This window comes from Podarcis filfolensis (assembly GCF_964270895.1).
Source record: "Podarcis filfolensis genome assembly, chromosome: 12".
NCBI lineage: Eukaryota > Metazoa > Chordata > Lepidosauria > Squamata > Lacertidae > Podarcis > Podarcis filfolensis.
In genome coordinates, this window is record NC_139614.1 from 50146171 (window position 1) to 50162575 (window position 16405).

The 16405-nt window shown below is 47.6% G+C and overlaps 1 protein-coding gene across 2 annotated transcripts in view; it reads left to right on the top strand.

Moving 5' to 3' along the window:
* LOC310746046 (mitogen-activated protein kinase kinase kinase 3-like) overlaps positions 1 to 16405 on the top strand; it is a 109419-nt gene that overhangs the window by 35033 nt on the left and 57981 nt on the right. For both annotated transcript variants that reach the window (XR_014540476.1, XM_083579672.1), the window contains exon 2: positions 5147 to 5229. Coding sequence is in view for 1 of the 2 variants with exons in the window: in XM_083579672.1 (XP_083435798.1) it covers positions 5220 to 5229 (10 nt within the window). In the remaining variant the exon portion in view is untranslated. The remainder of the gene's footprint in view (positions 1 to 5146; positions 5230 to 16405) is intronic.

The window sequence follows — 16405 nt, forward strand, 5'->3', positions numbered from 1 at the left end:
CCTCGGTTTTGTGCCTCTGAAGGATCAGGTGTGCAGCCTGGGAGTCATTATGGACTCACAGCTGTCCATGGAGGAGCAGGTCAATTCTGTGTCCAGAGCAGCTGTCTACCAGCTCCACCTGGTACGCAGGCTGAGATCCCACCTGCCCGTGGACTGTCTCGTCAGAGTGGTGCATGCTCTGGTTATCTCCTGCTTGGACTACTGCAATGCGCTCTATGCACCTTTGAAGGTGACCTGGAAACTACAACTAATCCAGAATATGGCAGCCAGACTGGTGACTGGGAACAGCTGCCAAGACCACATAACACCGGTCTTGAAAGACCTACATTGGCTCCCGGTACGTTTCCAGGAACAGTTCAAAGTGTTGGTGCTGACCTTTAACGCCCTAAACGGCCTCGGTCCAGTATACTTGAAGGAGCGTCTCCACCTCCATAGTTCTGCCCGGACACTGAGGTCCAGCGCTGAGGGCCTTCTGGTGGTTCCCTCCTTGCAAGAAGTGAAGTTACAGTGAACCAGGCAGAGGGCCTTCTTGGTAGTGGCGCACGCCCTGTGGAATGTCCTCCCACCAGATGTCAAAGAAATAAAGAACTGACTTTTAGAGGACATCTGAAGGCAGCCCTGTTTAGGGAAGCTTTTAATATTTGATGTTTTACTGTGTTTTTAATATTTTGCTGGAAGCCACCCAGAGTGGCTAGGGAAACCCAGCCAGATGGGCGGGGTATAAATAAATAAATTAAGAAGAAGAAGAAGAAGAAGAAGAAGAAGAAGAAGAAGAAGAAGAAGAAGAAGATACAGTTAATAGTTTGTTCAGAGTGAAACAGGCCAAACCATGGGTTAGCTCCTGGTGGCAGCAGCAGGAGTAACAGGGAAGTGAAGCGGCCATGATTTTCTAGCTGCGTACAACTGTACAGTGGTACCTCGGGTTACATATGCTTCAGGTTACATACGCTTCAGGTTACAGACTCTGCTAACCCAGAAATAGTACCTCAGGTTAAGAACTTTGCTTCAGGATGAGAACAGAAATCGTGCTCCTGCGGCGCGGCGGCAGCAGGAGGCCCCATTAGCTAAAGTGGTGCTTCAGGTTAAGAACCGTTTCAGGTTAAGAACAGACCTCCAAAACGAATTAAGTTCTTAACCCAAGGTACCACTGTACTTAGTTTGGCTTAGCATTATGCGGCAACCAGGCCAGTCAGTATGTGGATACACAAACAGAAAATCCCGTCTAGAAGAAGTGCTTCTTTGACACCAGAAGTTGCAAGTGTACAAAACAGGCCACTTGCCTCTTAAGTTTGGTGTACAGTGGTACCTCGGGTTACATACGCTTCAGGTTACAGACTCCACTAACCCAGAAATAGTACCTCGCGTTAAGAACTTTGCTTCAGGATGAGAACAGAAATCGTGCTCCGGCGGCGTGGCAGCAGCAGGAGGCCCCATTAGCTAAAGTGGTGCTTCAGGCTAAGAACCGTTTCAGGTTAAGAACAGACCTCCAGAACGAATTAAGTACCGTACTTAACCCCCGAGGTACCACTGTACAGAGAAGATCGCATGCCGCAAGATATTGTGTGTGCCAATGCTGGATTCTCAGGCAGGGTCAGATTGAGACTAGATATTGCGGTGTGGAGAGGGAACTAAGATATTGCAGCCAAGGGGGGTGAGCTGAGTCTGCTGTGACCCAGATTCAGGGTGAGCCAATGAGTTGCCTGAAGAACAGGGGTTTTCCCAGAGACTACAGCCACATCACAGCCCAGTGTCCAGTTCTCCTGCTCAGGAAGGCTTAGTGCAGCAGCTTGGAGCTGCAAGGGAGCTGTTGCTTCAGCTGTGAAGCATCTTAGACTGAAACTGCTTCACCCTGGCAAGAGACAGGCATGTGTTTGCCGGTGCTCCCTCTCTCCTCCTGAGTAGCTCACATTGCAGCTGGCAGCTGCAGCCTGTGCCTGGCTTGCCCGGTGGTGATGGGAAAGATGTTCCAAGAGCAGATCTTGTATACTAATCGCAAACTGATTTGTCAGGTGGATCCTTACATAGCGAAAACACCACCACCCACATGCAAGAAGTTGGTGTCAATAGGCTTGGGGGAACCCCAAGATTTTCAGAAGTTGGGAAAAATTTAATTGGAGAGGAAGAGACGCAAGGAGGATTGAAAATGCTCAGTGTCAGATGGTATTTAACAGCAGTGAAGTTAGCAAAAATGTATCATACTCATGATAATAAATGCTGGAAATGTAAAGAAAAATAAGGAACCTTTTACCATATGTGGTGGACGTGCCCCAAGGTAAACGACTTCTGGGAAAGGATTTGTAATGAATTGAGACACAAGAACTACCCACGCTGGAAGAGTGGCAGACGAAGGTGATAGACTATATGGGACTGGCTGAGATGACTGGCAGAATCCGCGACCAAGGGAAAGAGACGGTGGAAGAAGATTGGAAGAAATTTAAAGTTTATCTTAAGAATTGTTGTAAAATTAATGAGTGCTAAAATGTCATGGGTAATGTGAAACAGAATTGCAGTGATAAATAATTGGGTAAGAGAAAAAGGATTAAAGAAAGGGAATTATAAGTAATTGAAATTAGGGTTTGCTGGAAAAGTTCAAAATAGGGATGCAGAAAAGGGAGGTATGGGGAAGTCGTTGAAATAAGGTTTAAGAAAAAGAGGTTAAGAAATTATACGTGTTTATATGTTTGTTTATGTATTGTTCTGTATTGTGTTTTAATATATGTTGAAAAATCAATAAAAATCTATTTAAAAAAAAAAGGATTTGTAATGAATTGAAAAAAGTGTGGAAAAACACATTTATTAAAAAACCAAAAGCCTATTTATTTGGTATAGTGTGGGGTGAAATCCTCAAAAAGGATGCTACTTTTTTTCTGTATGCCACAACAGCTGTGAGAGTATTGCTAGCGAAGAATTGGGAGAAACAAGATTTACCAACTATCGAAGAATGGCAGATAAAGATGATGGACTATATGGAACTTGCCGAACTGACTGGGAGACTCCGAGACCAGAGAGAAGAGGCGATGGAAGAAGATTGGAAGAAGTTTAAGGAATATTTGAAAAAAATATGTTAATATTTAAATCCTAGAATAGCTTTGGAAGTGGATATAGGCGGTAGGGTTAGAAGTAGAAGGTAGTGTATTTTATAAGTGATAAAATGTGAAGTTTTTTATGGTCAAAGTCAGTGTGGAGAAAAGAAAAAGATGGTTAGAAATTATGATATATGTAAACTGCTAAAGATGAAGTAAAATGAAAATCAGATAGGTGGGACTTGGGGAAGCCCACTTAACAATGTTTAGGAAAATAAGGATATGACAAGAATTGGTTTGTATTGTTTGTCTTTTCTGTTTGTGTTTTTTATTTGTGTTATAAAATGAATACAAATTTTTTTGAAAAAAAGAAAAAAGAAAATGCTCAGTGACCACCAAATGCTGAGGATCTGGAGAGGGGAGGAAAACCCAGGGAGGGAGAACAGAATGGAGTCTTCTAGAAGAAGGCAAAGCTGCTTGTTTGGGACCCTGAACAGAAGCGCTCCACCCTGCAACATTTTGTTGCAGTCCGCATTTGTATCTTTCCCATAGATGCACAGTTTGAATCTCCCGTAGATTGTTTCCAAATTCCATTTCCGTCAGCGTTTGAGGGGAATTTTTCATGTGGTGTTATCAGGGACAGGCCTGAAACTTAAAAGTTTTTGTCTCCAGCCTTGATGAATTCTGTCACCCTTTCGGTCAGGGTTTGTTTTGAAGCCGTATACGTCATTCTGCCTCTTGCTTAAAGTTACAGAATGTGTGGCGGCATAGCTGGGTTTCGGTTCCCAAACAGAGCCATGTGGTTTCTCAGATAGGAAGTAGCAGCAAGCGAAAGGAACAACATGTTTAGCTTCAGATGTCCATTTCAGATTATTGGCTTGATGCATCTATCTCTTCTTCCTGCCCAAATATCTCAAAATAGGTTTGAATAAATATCCTTGTACTTGCTTTAGAGTCTGAAGATGTCTCGGGTGTTTACAACATTATTTTTAGATTGCACCTTGAAGTGATTTCTGTGTTATCTGTGGTTGTCATGCCTATTTGTGAACAGTTTACAGTTTTCATTATGAGGTCTAAGAAGAAAATGCAGAGAGAGGGAGGGTTCAGGGTGAGTTTACTAGTGTACATATCTTACTGTGGTTGGTTATCTGCAAGTTGATACCTGGGGGTTTTATGTTAAAGGAGCTTCCTTTCTAGGTAGGAATTTGCAGGTATTTTGTTGGTGTTGCAATGTTTGTGTTCTGCCACTAGGTGCCGCTAAAGCGTTGGTTGCTGTAGCATTGGCCTCGGCACACAGAAGCAGCACTTGTCTGGCACCTAGTGAAATTGGGGTTGCCGTACATCATACCTCGGGTTACAGATGCTTCGGGTTGCTCAATTTTGGGTTGCGCACTGCGCCGAACCTGGAAGTACCAGAACGGGTTACTTCCGGGTTTTGGCGGTGTGCATGCACAAAAGTGCCAAATCGCGACCCGTGAGTGCGCAGACTACGGGTTGCGAATGCTGTGGGTTGCAAACGTGCTTCCCGCACTGATCACATTCACAACCCGAGCGTCCACTGTATTTTGAAGAGCAAAAAGAGGACACATTTGCCGACTTCTGCTTCAAACTATGGATCGCTATGGCAACTCTCATTTTACATACCCATGAAAAAGGGGACATGTCCTGGAAAAGGAGGGCATATGGCAACCCTAGAAATAGTTCAACTGATTGCTGAAAACGACTGCTCCTTCAGTGATTTAGGGCAGGACACACTACCGTGAGCCCAATTCAGACAAAGAAGTATTACAACGGTTTGGCGTGACGTTTGACCTGACAAACCATGGTTTGTGCCTGCCCAGCAATTGAGAATGGGAAACCATGGTTTGTAGTGACTTTGCAATAACCATGGTTTGGTGCTCTGTCTGAATTAACAGACTGTAGTGACATATGTTGTTCTGCCTCCAAAGGGGTGACAGGAAGACACAGCACGTGGGGAGGATGGAGGCAAAATGCTGTGGTTTTCAGTCACATAAAGGTCACGATGAGATGCTTTTTTGGTACAGGCGATGAGACCACGTTTGACTCTGCCATGTCCGTCTACAAGGTTCACTGTCTAATAATCTTCATTCTTCCTGTCACAGGAGCAGCCCTTGAACCTGAAGGCCTGTACGGCACAAGTGCCCTCGACTCGTGGGATACAGACCTGATGAAGATATGACCATGGGTAAGACTCCCTTGCTTTTTCCAACCTTGGCTTCCTGCTGGTGGCAGAGCACAATGGCGGACATTTTAAGTTCTGCCAAAACTTCTGTGTGGTACATGGGCCATCAATCAAGTGAGAGAACCAACAGGCAGAGTTTGCATTTGCTGCTAGATGCCCATGACTTTAATCACAATAGATGTCAGCCCCAGATTGTGACACTTTAAAGAGTGTGGGTTCCATGGTGGACAACAATTAAGGATTTATTACGTTTTCTGAATGCATTGGGAAATCTATATAGAAAGGTTTATTGTTTTGTGTACATTCAGTTGCAAGATAAAACATATGCGAAGGGATTTGACAGGAAGTCAAAATTGAAGAAAAGATGTTGTAAGATAAAAGGGGAAAAATATTTATTTTCATTATTTTCATTATTCTTTGTGTTTGTGCGGGTGTGTGTTTTGTATGGAATGTTTGGGAGGAAATAAGACGGTAAATAACAAATAACAAACAAAATATTGATGTATGTAATTTTTATTTCTCAGTTATATTTTGTGGTAGTATGGTTGTAATGTTTTTTGTAACATAAAAGCATTCAATAAAAAATATTTAAAAATAAAAATAAAAGATAGTGGGTTGCATCAGGCAACAACCTTAGGGCCTGCAGAGAACCCCGACTTTCATAGTTGAGGGGTAGCTTGCTTTTTTGAGGCACGGGGTGTGTGGCGTGTTACCTGCTTTTTTGTCCATATTTTATCCATCTTGTGCATTTGCATGAGCTGGTAGAGTCATAGAATGGTAGAGGGACCACAAGAGTCATTTAGTCCAGCCCCCTGCAATGCAGGAATCTTTTGCCCAGTGCGGGGCTTGAACCCAAAACCCATTAAGAGGCTCATACTCTACTGTCTGAACTGTTGATGGTTTGCCTGGTTTGTGGGGAGTGGAGTTGTGAACTTTGCCAACTTTCATTCTAGGAAATTGGTATTTTATTTAACAGGATTTTGATACCGTTAAAAAAACCACCCTTCTCAAGAGCATTGTGCTGTTATAAGTAGCCATTATCAGTTTCAAACATTAGCTTCTCTAGATGAGTTCCATCAGAGTCTGTGCTGGTGTCACCTTTTCTGCGTTGAATGTCTCACCTGGCTGTCTCACCTTACTGTTTCTCACCTGGCTGTTGTTTTGAAGCTGAACACGGGCAGCATTGCAAGCCTCAGTTGTCAGCATTCCTCCTATGTGTAACCGACAATTAAAAGGGGCAGGAACCCTGGGCATTCGTTTACCATGTATAGGAGCAAATCAACAAAGACCTAAATCCTAAATATTAATTAAAGTTGAACTAATTTTACTCCCACAGTCTTTTTTTTTTTTTGCATGCTATTCCAGAGTGATAACATACAGATATTTTGAGCAGAATGCTGATGTTTACTTTTGACCGCTACGTGGGTGGCTCTTTAAATAGCAGCACCACTACTAATTATCCAGGTTAACAGACTCTGTTTCCATATTCAAGATAATAAACTAATCAAACAAGAGAATTTTAAAAAACCCACCATCTAGCTGGATTTCCCATGGCTTGCTCCAACCAAGATTCTAAACTTAAATCTGGATGGGATGCTCAGTTTCATCTGTATATAACAGGGGTCCCCAACCTGCGGCCCACGGAGGCCTTTTAACTGGCCCACAAGCCACCCCTGAACCGAGCTGCTTGTTCGGCGAGTTCCCGCGCACTGCGCTAAACCAGCATGGCGCTGGGACTCTCTTCCTCGGCTCCAGAAATTGCTTCTTCGCATGCACAGACCCTGGAAATCGCTTCTGCGCATTCCCAGAAGCTTCTGCGCAGGAGCGATTTTCGGTATCTGGGCATGCACAGAAGTGATTTCGAGCATTGCGCTGCGCCGGCCCGGCCCACAGAGGATCTCTGCGGGAGTGAGCCGGCCCATGCCCGGTAAGCTTTGCCGATCCCTAGTATATAATGTCCCATCCAATTCAACATCCTTTTGACCATATTTACCCATGAGATTCCTATGAGAACACCAAGGTTGCAGGTTCAATCCCCGTATGGGACAGCTGCATATTCCTGCATTCCAGATGGGTCCCTTCTGACTCTACAATTCTGTGATTAAACGACTGGGATGATTGGCGGGCAGCTGGCTCTCAGCTGTGGGTCCGCTTGTTCACAAAGGGCAGTTGTTGTTGTTTAGTCGTTTAGTCGTGTCTGACTCTTCGTGCCCCCTGGACCAGAGCATGCCAGGCACTCCTGTCTTCCACTGTCTCCTGCAGTTTGGTCAAACTCATGCTGGTAGCTTCGAGAACACTATCCAACCATCTCGTCCTCTGTCGTCCCCTTCTCCTTGTGCCCTCCATCTTTCCCAACATCAGGGTCTTTTCCAAGGAGTCTTCTCTTCTCATGAGGTGGCCAAAGTATTGGAGCCTCAGCTTCAGGATCTGTCCTTCCAGTGAGCACTCAGGGCTGATTTCCTTCAGAATGGAGAGGTTTGATCTTCTTGCAGTCCATGGGACTCTCAAGAGTCTCCTCCAGCACCATAAAAGCTCCATGGACAAAGACAACAGGCACAAATGGCATGCCCACCACCAAATGCAGAAGTTAGTCAGTGGGCTGGATCCCTGACACTGCTGAGATTCCTCCTCTCCCGAACAAAGGAGGAAGGTGGAACGGGGTGTGTTTGCGGGGGATCAACCTTGTGCAATTCGGCTCCGAAGGCGATTCGCACGCCACGCCGAAGGCACAAAGTGTTGATGCAGCTGCTTTCCCGCTGCTCCCTGCCCCCCCCCCCCCCGTGTACGAGAAACCAGAAACCTCAGCCAGGAGCGAGTGGGATGCAAGGAACGCGGCCACTCCGGCCTTCCCTCAGGCCTTCTCTGTTTTGGACCGCAGGGCGGTTGCCGTGGCAACGGATTTGCAAACCCCTCTGGTTATGGTTTTATTGCAGTGATAGGGGAAGCTAGCCTGGGGAACAGGGGAGGGAAATCCCTGTTTTAGAACTCAAATATTCTTTTAGTCGTATCGGAGAACACAGCGCTTGTAAGGTCCAGGAAAAACAGCTGCCCAAGTATTTCATTACGAGAGAGAGAGAGAGAGGAGGGATTTCTGGGTTGGTTGGTTTTTTATCTGCACAGTGTGTGGGCCTAGTAACGATATTCTTCCTTTTAAAGGCCCACTTGTGCTGTTTTCCACCGTTATATTTATCTTTATTACTAGTGACATGTGTTTGTCATTGGGATGGGCAGAGGCAACAGATGGCAGTCCCTATACTGTAGTGCAAGGCTGGGGAATCTCAGGTCCATAAGCTGAATGTGGCCCTCCGAGCCTCTCTGCTTGGCCCTCCATGTGTTCATGCACCTGCTCAAGAAAAAGATGTCTCTCCACATGTACAAATCCCAAAATGGCGCCTCTCTGTATGGGAGTATATTGTATTTAAAAATGGCGTATCAGAGTTTTTAGGGGGCTAACCAGGTTGGGGTGTCGATTTTTCAATTTCGTTCTTCTGTATGGGACAATGACAATAAAGAATATCGTATCATATCTCTCAGCTCCCTGGAGGAATGTGTAAAATGTATACCACATGCAAGGTAAAGATAAGGGTACCCCTGACAGTTAAGTCCAGTCGTGAACGACTCTGGGGTTGCGGCTTTACAGGCCGAGGGAGCCGGCGTTTGTCTGCTTCCGCAGACAGTTTTTCCGGGCCATGTGGCCAGCATGACTAAGCTGCTTCTGGCGAAACCAGAGCAGCACACGGAAATACCGTTTACCTTTCCGCCAGAGCGGTACCTATTTATCTACTTGCACTGCATGCTTTTGAACTGCTAGGTTGGCAGAAGCTGGGACCGAACAACGGGAGCTCACCCCGTCATGGGGCCTCGAACCGCCGACCTTCCGATTGTCAAGTCCAAGCGGCACAGTGGTTTAAACCACATCGCCTCCCGCGTCCCACCCTACCACATGCTAGGCCAAAGCTAAACATTTAAAGCACCCCCCCATCCAGAGAAACCTGGGAACTGTAGTTTGTTCAGGGTACCGGGAATTGTAGTCCTGTGAGGGGGGGAACTACAGTTTCCACAATTTTTTGCAGGCAAGGGGGAATGTGAACATATGGTGTATATGTCCTTTGTTGTATCAAACACTACCACACATCTGCACAGGGAAGGGATTCGGCTACACAGCTGCAAATAAAACATTTTAAATGTATTGTGACATGCAGTATACAAATATGACACTAGATGGCTACAGTGAGCTATGCAAAATTCAATGTATTTTTCCAAACTTTTTTTTTTTTAAAGGGATCTTCACAGCGGTTTTTTTATATGTACATAGATTCCACCAAGGAAGTTGAGACTTGAAGCCACCTGGCTGCCTGTTTGCTGTTGCAGTAAAAAGTGAAGGCAGCATTTGTACAAACAGGACGTGTTAGCAGTCATTGTTTGCTCTTAGCAGCCACAAAGAGCCAAGACTGTGACGACTACAGTTTCTTATCTTAATCCTAGGTTTTAATCCGTGACTGCAGAATGCTGAGGCTTTTGTTCAGTGATCACTTGGTGCCCTCTGGACTGCAGGGGTCTCCCATCCTCACATAAACCACGTTTGAGCCTAAGTCCTTGGGAAAGGACCACCAAACTCACAGGTGGTCCTGTTGTGTTTTCAAGTTTTAAAATAGATAGGGGACCACAACTCCCTGGTGGTCTTTTCGGATCGATATTCTGAAAATATAGCGTTCTGCAAACCCTTTCCTCCTTTTGCCCCCAACCATCTGCCCCCTAAATCTTTCAAAACGGGGCGTTTCTGTTTCTTTTCCCATTGTTGATGGAAGCAGATCCTTGGAACCTACGGCAAATTTTCTCCCAACTAATAGCCTGCTAGGAAAGCCAACAATAACAGGCCTGTCTAGACCTTCCAAATGTTGCTAAGTTGTTCCTTCGTCTCTCCCATATTCCCCCCTCATTTGACAGCTAAGCTGTTTGGGTGGTCTGATGCTGACCCTGTTTTCTCGCGGCTGTTTTCTCATCCGGCTCTCAAACGGCGAAGACGAACTAGGAACGCAGATTCTCATCTTAGCGATTCCCCACGCACACAGACACACGTACACACAAGGAGAGGAGCGGAGCCTGGGAAATATAGACAGGATCTCAGCCTACCAGAGCCGTCACAACTAGGTTAGTGGGAGGCAGGCGCTGGTATTCTGCCAGGTGGCTGAATCAGCGGCAGATTTGTGGCAAAGGTTTGAGGGCTTGCGGTTTCGAATCTCAGGCCGGGCGGGAAAGCCCCATGTCCAAGTGATAAGAAGGCAACCTCAGATCATGATTTCAAGCTGAAATTGGCACAGTTCAGTTTACAAATGTGATTTGAATGAAAGGAGGGTGGTGGAAGAAGGCTATATTCTTTAAAACCCCAGCTCCTCACAGTGCAGGTTCCGGGGGCCAGCTTTACCTGTTGGCTATCTGCCTCGTTAATGCTGCTAGGGATGATGGGAGTCGTAGTTTAGCGACATCTGGAGGGCCAGAGGTTTTCCAGCCCTGCACTGGAGAGCAAGTCCCATTAAGCTCAATAATATTTACAGTGTTACCTTTGGTTGCGAATGGGATCCGTTCCGGAGCCAGTGTGGTGTAGTGAGAGCCAGTGTGGTGTAGTGGTTAAGAGCGGTAGTCTCGTAATCTGGGGAACCAGGTTCGCGTCTCCGCTCCTCCACATGCAGCTCCTGGGTGACCTTGGGCCAGTCACACTTCTCTGAAGTCTCTCAGCCCCACTCACCTCACAGAGTGTTTGTTGTGGGGGAGGAAGGGAAAGGAGAATGTTAGCCGCTTTGAGACTCCTTAAAGGGAGTGAAAGGCGGGATATCAAATCCAAACTCTTCTTCTTCTTCTTCTTCCATTTGCAACATGAAAAGAGCGCAACCTGCAGCGGTGCGTCTGCGCATGCGTGGGTTGCAATTTGGCACTTGTGCGCATGCGCGAAGCATGATTTAGCGCTTCTGTGTGTGCGCGAGTGGCGAAACCCAGAAGTAACCCTTTCCGGTACTTCTGGTTCACCGCAGGACGTAACCTGAAAGAACGTAACATGAAGCATGCGTAACATGAGGTATGACTGCATATCTCAGGAGACGTGCGCAGGGTTGCGCTGTAAGTAAACAATCCTGAGTCAGCCAGTGGAGAAGACTTGGAAGCAGGGCTAATAGCACTTATTGTGCCTGTCATTTACTGTTCCTCCTCTCTCACATTAAATATTACGCTAGCAACGGGGTTGTGAGGTGGAAAAAGCATTTAGGGTGTGTGTGTGTTTTATTTGAACAAAAAGATTTGATGGTTCATGTTTGCGGTAACAGGACTATGTAGAATCATAGAACTGTAGTTGGATGGGACCCGAGGGTCATCTAGTCCAACCCGCTGTGATTCAGGAATCTCAACAAAAGCACCCACGACAGATGGCCACTCAACCTCTGCTTTAAAAACTCCACCACCTCCCGAGGGAGTCCGTTCCACTGTCAAGACAGTGCGTGTTTTCTTAAACTCGGCTTTTTTTGGAAATCCTCTCATTTCCTCTTTCAGGCCGAGAGGCAAAAGATAGAATTTGAAAGCTAAGCAATGGGAGGGAAAGCCAAACGGGTTCTCAAGAACTGCTTGAAAAGGGAAGTTGAGGTGATGTGAAAGTCGGCGAGGGGAAGGCGCCACTTAGCTGGGGGTGCCAGGGGGGGCGGGGAGTGAAGGTGGATGGACGAATCGTATGGGTGGGGCAGGGGACGTGCTTGTTATTTTGCACTCATCTCAAAAATCCCACCCAAAGGTGGTTTAGGGCAGATGGTGCATTTTGAGGGGGTTTCCCTTGAAATGTTAATGCAGAGTCATCAGGGAGTGGCAGGCAGGAGTGGGTGCCTAAGACTTCCCCCTGCCCTCATATTCTCCCCTGCAAAGGGACCCAGGGACTAGGTTTTCTTCAATTCTCTCCCCCTGCCATTTGTCTCTGAAAATGCAAGCTGAGGGGCATTGGAGGTTCGTGTGAGGAAATAACTGGGGAGTAGAGAAGAGATGGGGACATGGGTGGCGCTGTGGGTTAAACCACAGAGCCTAGGACTTGCCGATCAGATGGTCGGCGGTTCGAATCCCCGCGACGGGGTGAGCTCCTGTTGCTCGGTCCCTGCTCCTGCCAACCTAGCAGTTCGAAAGCATGTCAAAGTGCAAGTAGATAAATAGGTACTGCTCCAGCGGGAAGGTAAACGGCGTTTCTGTGTGCTGCTCTGGTTTGCCAGAAGCGGTTTAGTCATGCTGGCCACATGACCCAGAAGCTGTATGCCAGCTCCCTCGGCCAATAAAGCAAGATGAGCGCCGCAACCCCAGAGTCGGTCACAACTAGACCTAATGGTCAGGGCTCCCTTTACCTTTAGAGAAGAGATGAAGCACCCTCCTTCCTGTTGATTCACCCCCTTGAGTGTCCCCCATCCAGCTTACACCAGGGGTCAGCAAACTTACCGTGCCTCGGGCCAGTGTTTCCAGCGCCGATTGCGCGGCGGGCCGGAGGGCGAGGGAGCGTGTGCCCGTACGTGTGTGCCCATGCTATTTCCAGCGCACTTCTGGGTCGGAGGAGCACCAGAAATAGCTTGTGCACAACCTCCAACCCAGATGTGCACTGGAAATAACGCTTGTGCATGCGCAAATAACGCTTGCACATGCGCACAAGCTATTTCCAGTGCTCGTCCAAACGGAAGTGGGCAGCCGGTAAGAGTGGGCAGTGGGCGGCGGGGGTCGCTGCAGGCCAGATAAACGAGTCCCTCAGGCCTTGTCCGGCCCGCGGACCTTAGTTTGGGGACCCCGGCTTACACTAACGTTATCCCAGTGAACACATTTATAGGACCACGTGTTCCCATGTCCTTGCATGCTAAACTGCCAGGGAGCATGTTTTAAGTGCTGGTTCTTAGAGAGGCGCCAAAGAGGCACCTGGGCCGTGCTGTTTCGCACTGCGAGCGGAGAGAGGGCTCACATCGCTGATACACTTCACTGTGGAGAGATGCTTGTGTTGCCGTCCCCAGAGAAGACACAGAGAGAGCACTTGCCACTGGCAAGCAGGCTTCTGGGGACGTTGCCAGCCGTTCCCCACACATTTTCCGCCTTAACTCTTCAGCCATTAGAATGAGGAATGTGCCAATGTTTTCAAATGCACCGGATACCGATGTCCTCGGTGAGCAGAAGGCAGACAGTCCTGTCTTAGTGCTGGCGCTGGGACTTGAGTTACGTTGCCTTCTGGCTTTTGTCTGTGTTGCTGTCTTGAATTCCTTGCCACGGCTGTCAATTTCAGCACCTGGCACACAGCTCCCTCACCTTCCCCTGCCCCGAACTTAGCGAGGGGTCTTGTGCCAGCTGCTGACCCAGCAATGGTGCAGGTGCCAGGTGTAGATATCTAATACTTATTTCCCCTAAATTGATTTTTGATTTTTGATTTTTATTGTTATTCATGTTTTTATACAGTGGTACCTCGGGTTAAGTACTTAATTCGTTCCGGAGGTCCGTTCTTAACCTGAAACTGTTCTTAACCTGAAGTACCACTTTAGCTAATGGGGCCTCCCGCTGCTGCCGTGCCGCTGGAGCACAATTTCTGTTCTCATCCTGAAGCAAAGTTCTTAACCCGAGGTAATATTTCTGGGTTAGCGGAGTCTGTAACCTGAAGCGTATGTAACCTGAAGCGTATGTAACCTGAGGTACCACTGTACTGTATTTTATGCCGCTTTTATAATTGTTTTAAATTGGTTGTTAGCCTCCCTGAGCCCGGTTTTGAACTGGGAAAGGTGGGGCATAAATAAAAAATATTATTATTATTATTATTATTACCAAGACCCACACCCCAGCAGGAGGCACCCCACAACTCCTCAAAGCTCACTGCCCCTGCTTTCCTCCTCCTTTTTGCCACTGTTCCACTGTTCTCTCTGAGTGGTCAGGAAATTGCAAGAAAGGTGAGAGAGAGCAGTGGAGAGGAACCTCCAACTTGTGAGCCCGATTAGCCCTACCGGTCCTCCCCATTTGGCCTGTGAGGCTGCTTCCGTCCTGTCCCACCAACCTTTGCTATATCTGAGGACTTCAGTTACGACTTCATGGGTGGAACAGGCAAGGGTGAGGCTGAAAAGCTGTGGGAGCACCAACGTATGATGGCCTGGGACTCGGGCTCAGGCTCAGAACCGGAGAAGTCTTGGTCCGCACCAGATCCTCTGCCTCAGGCAGCATCTGAACCGAGTCTGGGGCCTGATTCGGAAGAGCCCCAGTCTGCACAGGTTCCCCTGCAACAAGCACCAGCTGGGCCGAGTCAGGGGCCTGAGCCTGCCCTGGCTCCAGATAGGGCCTTCAGCTGGGCAGTCACTTACAGCTGCTCCACTACCAGTTGGGTCAGGAGAGGCTGAGGCGGCCCCTGGGTCTAGTAACCCACTGACATCTCCCGAGCTGCAGAGACTGAAGTCTGAGAGAAGGAGTGACCTGAGTACTCGCAGGAGGAGTGCTCGCCTTCGGACGAGACAGGGAGGTGAGTCGCTGGGGGATCAGGACCTGCCACTATCCCAACAGAAATAAAAGGCTGCCGGACCCCGCCCCAGGTTGCGGGAGCAACATTGCTGCTTGCTGGAACCTGCCTGTGACCCTGTGCCTGACCTAGCCTGGTTTCCTGCCTTGGCCCTGATGGACTGACTCCTCGTGGAATCCTTGGATTTGGGAGCGGACCCGGACCGCGTTGCTCGGGTTAACCCCCGGCCCCAGCACACAATGATCGGTTGTGGAAGCTCTGGGGATCAGCAGATCGCTGTGGCTTGCAAAGGTTGCAACATATTCCACTTCCCTTGCGCCCTGACCATAGATTCATAGAATTTTAGAGGTGGAAGAGACCCCAAGGGTCCTTTAGTCCAACCCTCTGCAATGCAGGAATCTCAACTAAAGCATCCATAACATGGCCACCCAACCTCTGCTTAAAAACCTCCAAGGAAGGAGAGTCCACAGCCTCCCAAAGGAGATTGCGAAGGATGGTTCACAGCCAGTCATCCAAATGAATGGACTGCAGCGACAGAAGAAAACTAAATCAAATCTAACCTAGGACCAGCACTGTCCAGGAAGATGGTTCCATAATTTGGCACTTCTAATAGTAGGGACGCAGGTGGCGCTGTGGGTTAAACCACAGAGCCTAGAACTTGCGAATCAGAAGGTCGGCGGTTCGAATCCCCGCGACGGGGTGAGCTCCCGTTGCTCGGCCCCTGCTCCTGGCAACCTAGCTGTTCAAAAGCACGTCAAAGTGCAAGTAGATAAATAGGTACCGCTCCGGCGGGAAGGTAAACAGTGTTTCCGTGTACTGCTCTTGTTCGCCAGAAGAGGCTTAGTCATGCTGGCCACATGACCTGGAAGCTGTATGCCGGCTCCCTCGGCCATTAAAGCGAGATGAGCGCCGCAACCCCAGAGTCAGTCACGACTGGACCTAACGGTCAGGGGTCCCTTTACCTTTATCTAATAGCAGAGTGCCCTATTTCTGATGTGGGACCATTGATCCCCATTCCCTGTTCTTATGTCATTCTGCATGCCTTCAAGTTGGCGGTTCTTTTTGCTCACCTGACATGTTTCAGGGTTCTCGGTCATATGCTGCCTTTCTCCTGGTCAGTGAGGAACTTGTGTCCCTTATAAAGCAGTTACTACAAAAGGCTTCCTGAGTTTTGCCTTGAAAAGAGCTGTTGGGGCAGAAACTTGGAGAACAGTGCAGCAGGTCCTGCATGTTCTCAGAGGCAATTATTGGAAGGTTTGTTCTGTTCAAACGTGATCCTGATTCCACTTTTACAAGTAGGGATGGGTGGTTCTGTCGGTTTCTAATTTTTCATGTCTTCAATTCAGTTCTTCGCGTTTCTGCTTTGTGGGTTGTTTATTTATTTTAATCCCCAGGAAAATTTCCCAGCCTTTCAGAGCGCATTTCTCCTGACGTGCAAATGTTTGTATGCAGTTTTGCCGAATGCATACATTTTTGCTAAGCATATAGTGCATTTTGTGTGTGTTATTTTCACTAACACATGCATTTTCAGGCACACTTTTTCTGCACATTACTTGGCTGAAAAACCGCACCGCAAAATTCAGAGAACTGCAGATTTTGAAGTATGGATTTCAGTCCACAGATCATTTCAGAAAGTTCAGATTTGATAGGTTCGCTTTTAAATGCAAACGGAGTCAAATTTCTGCCCCT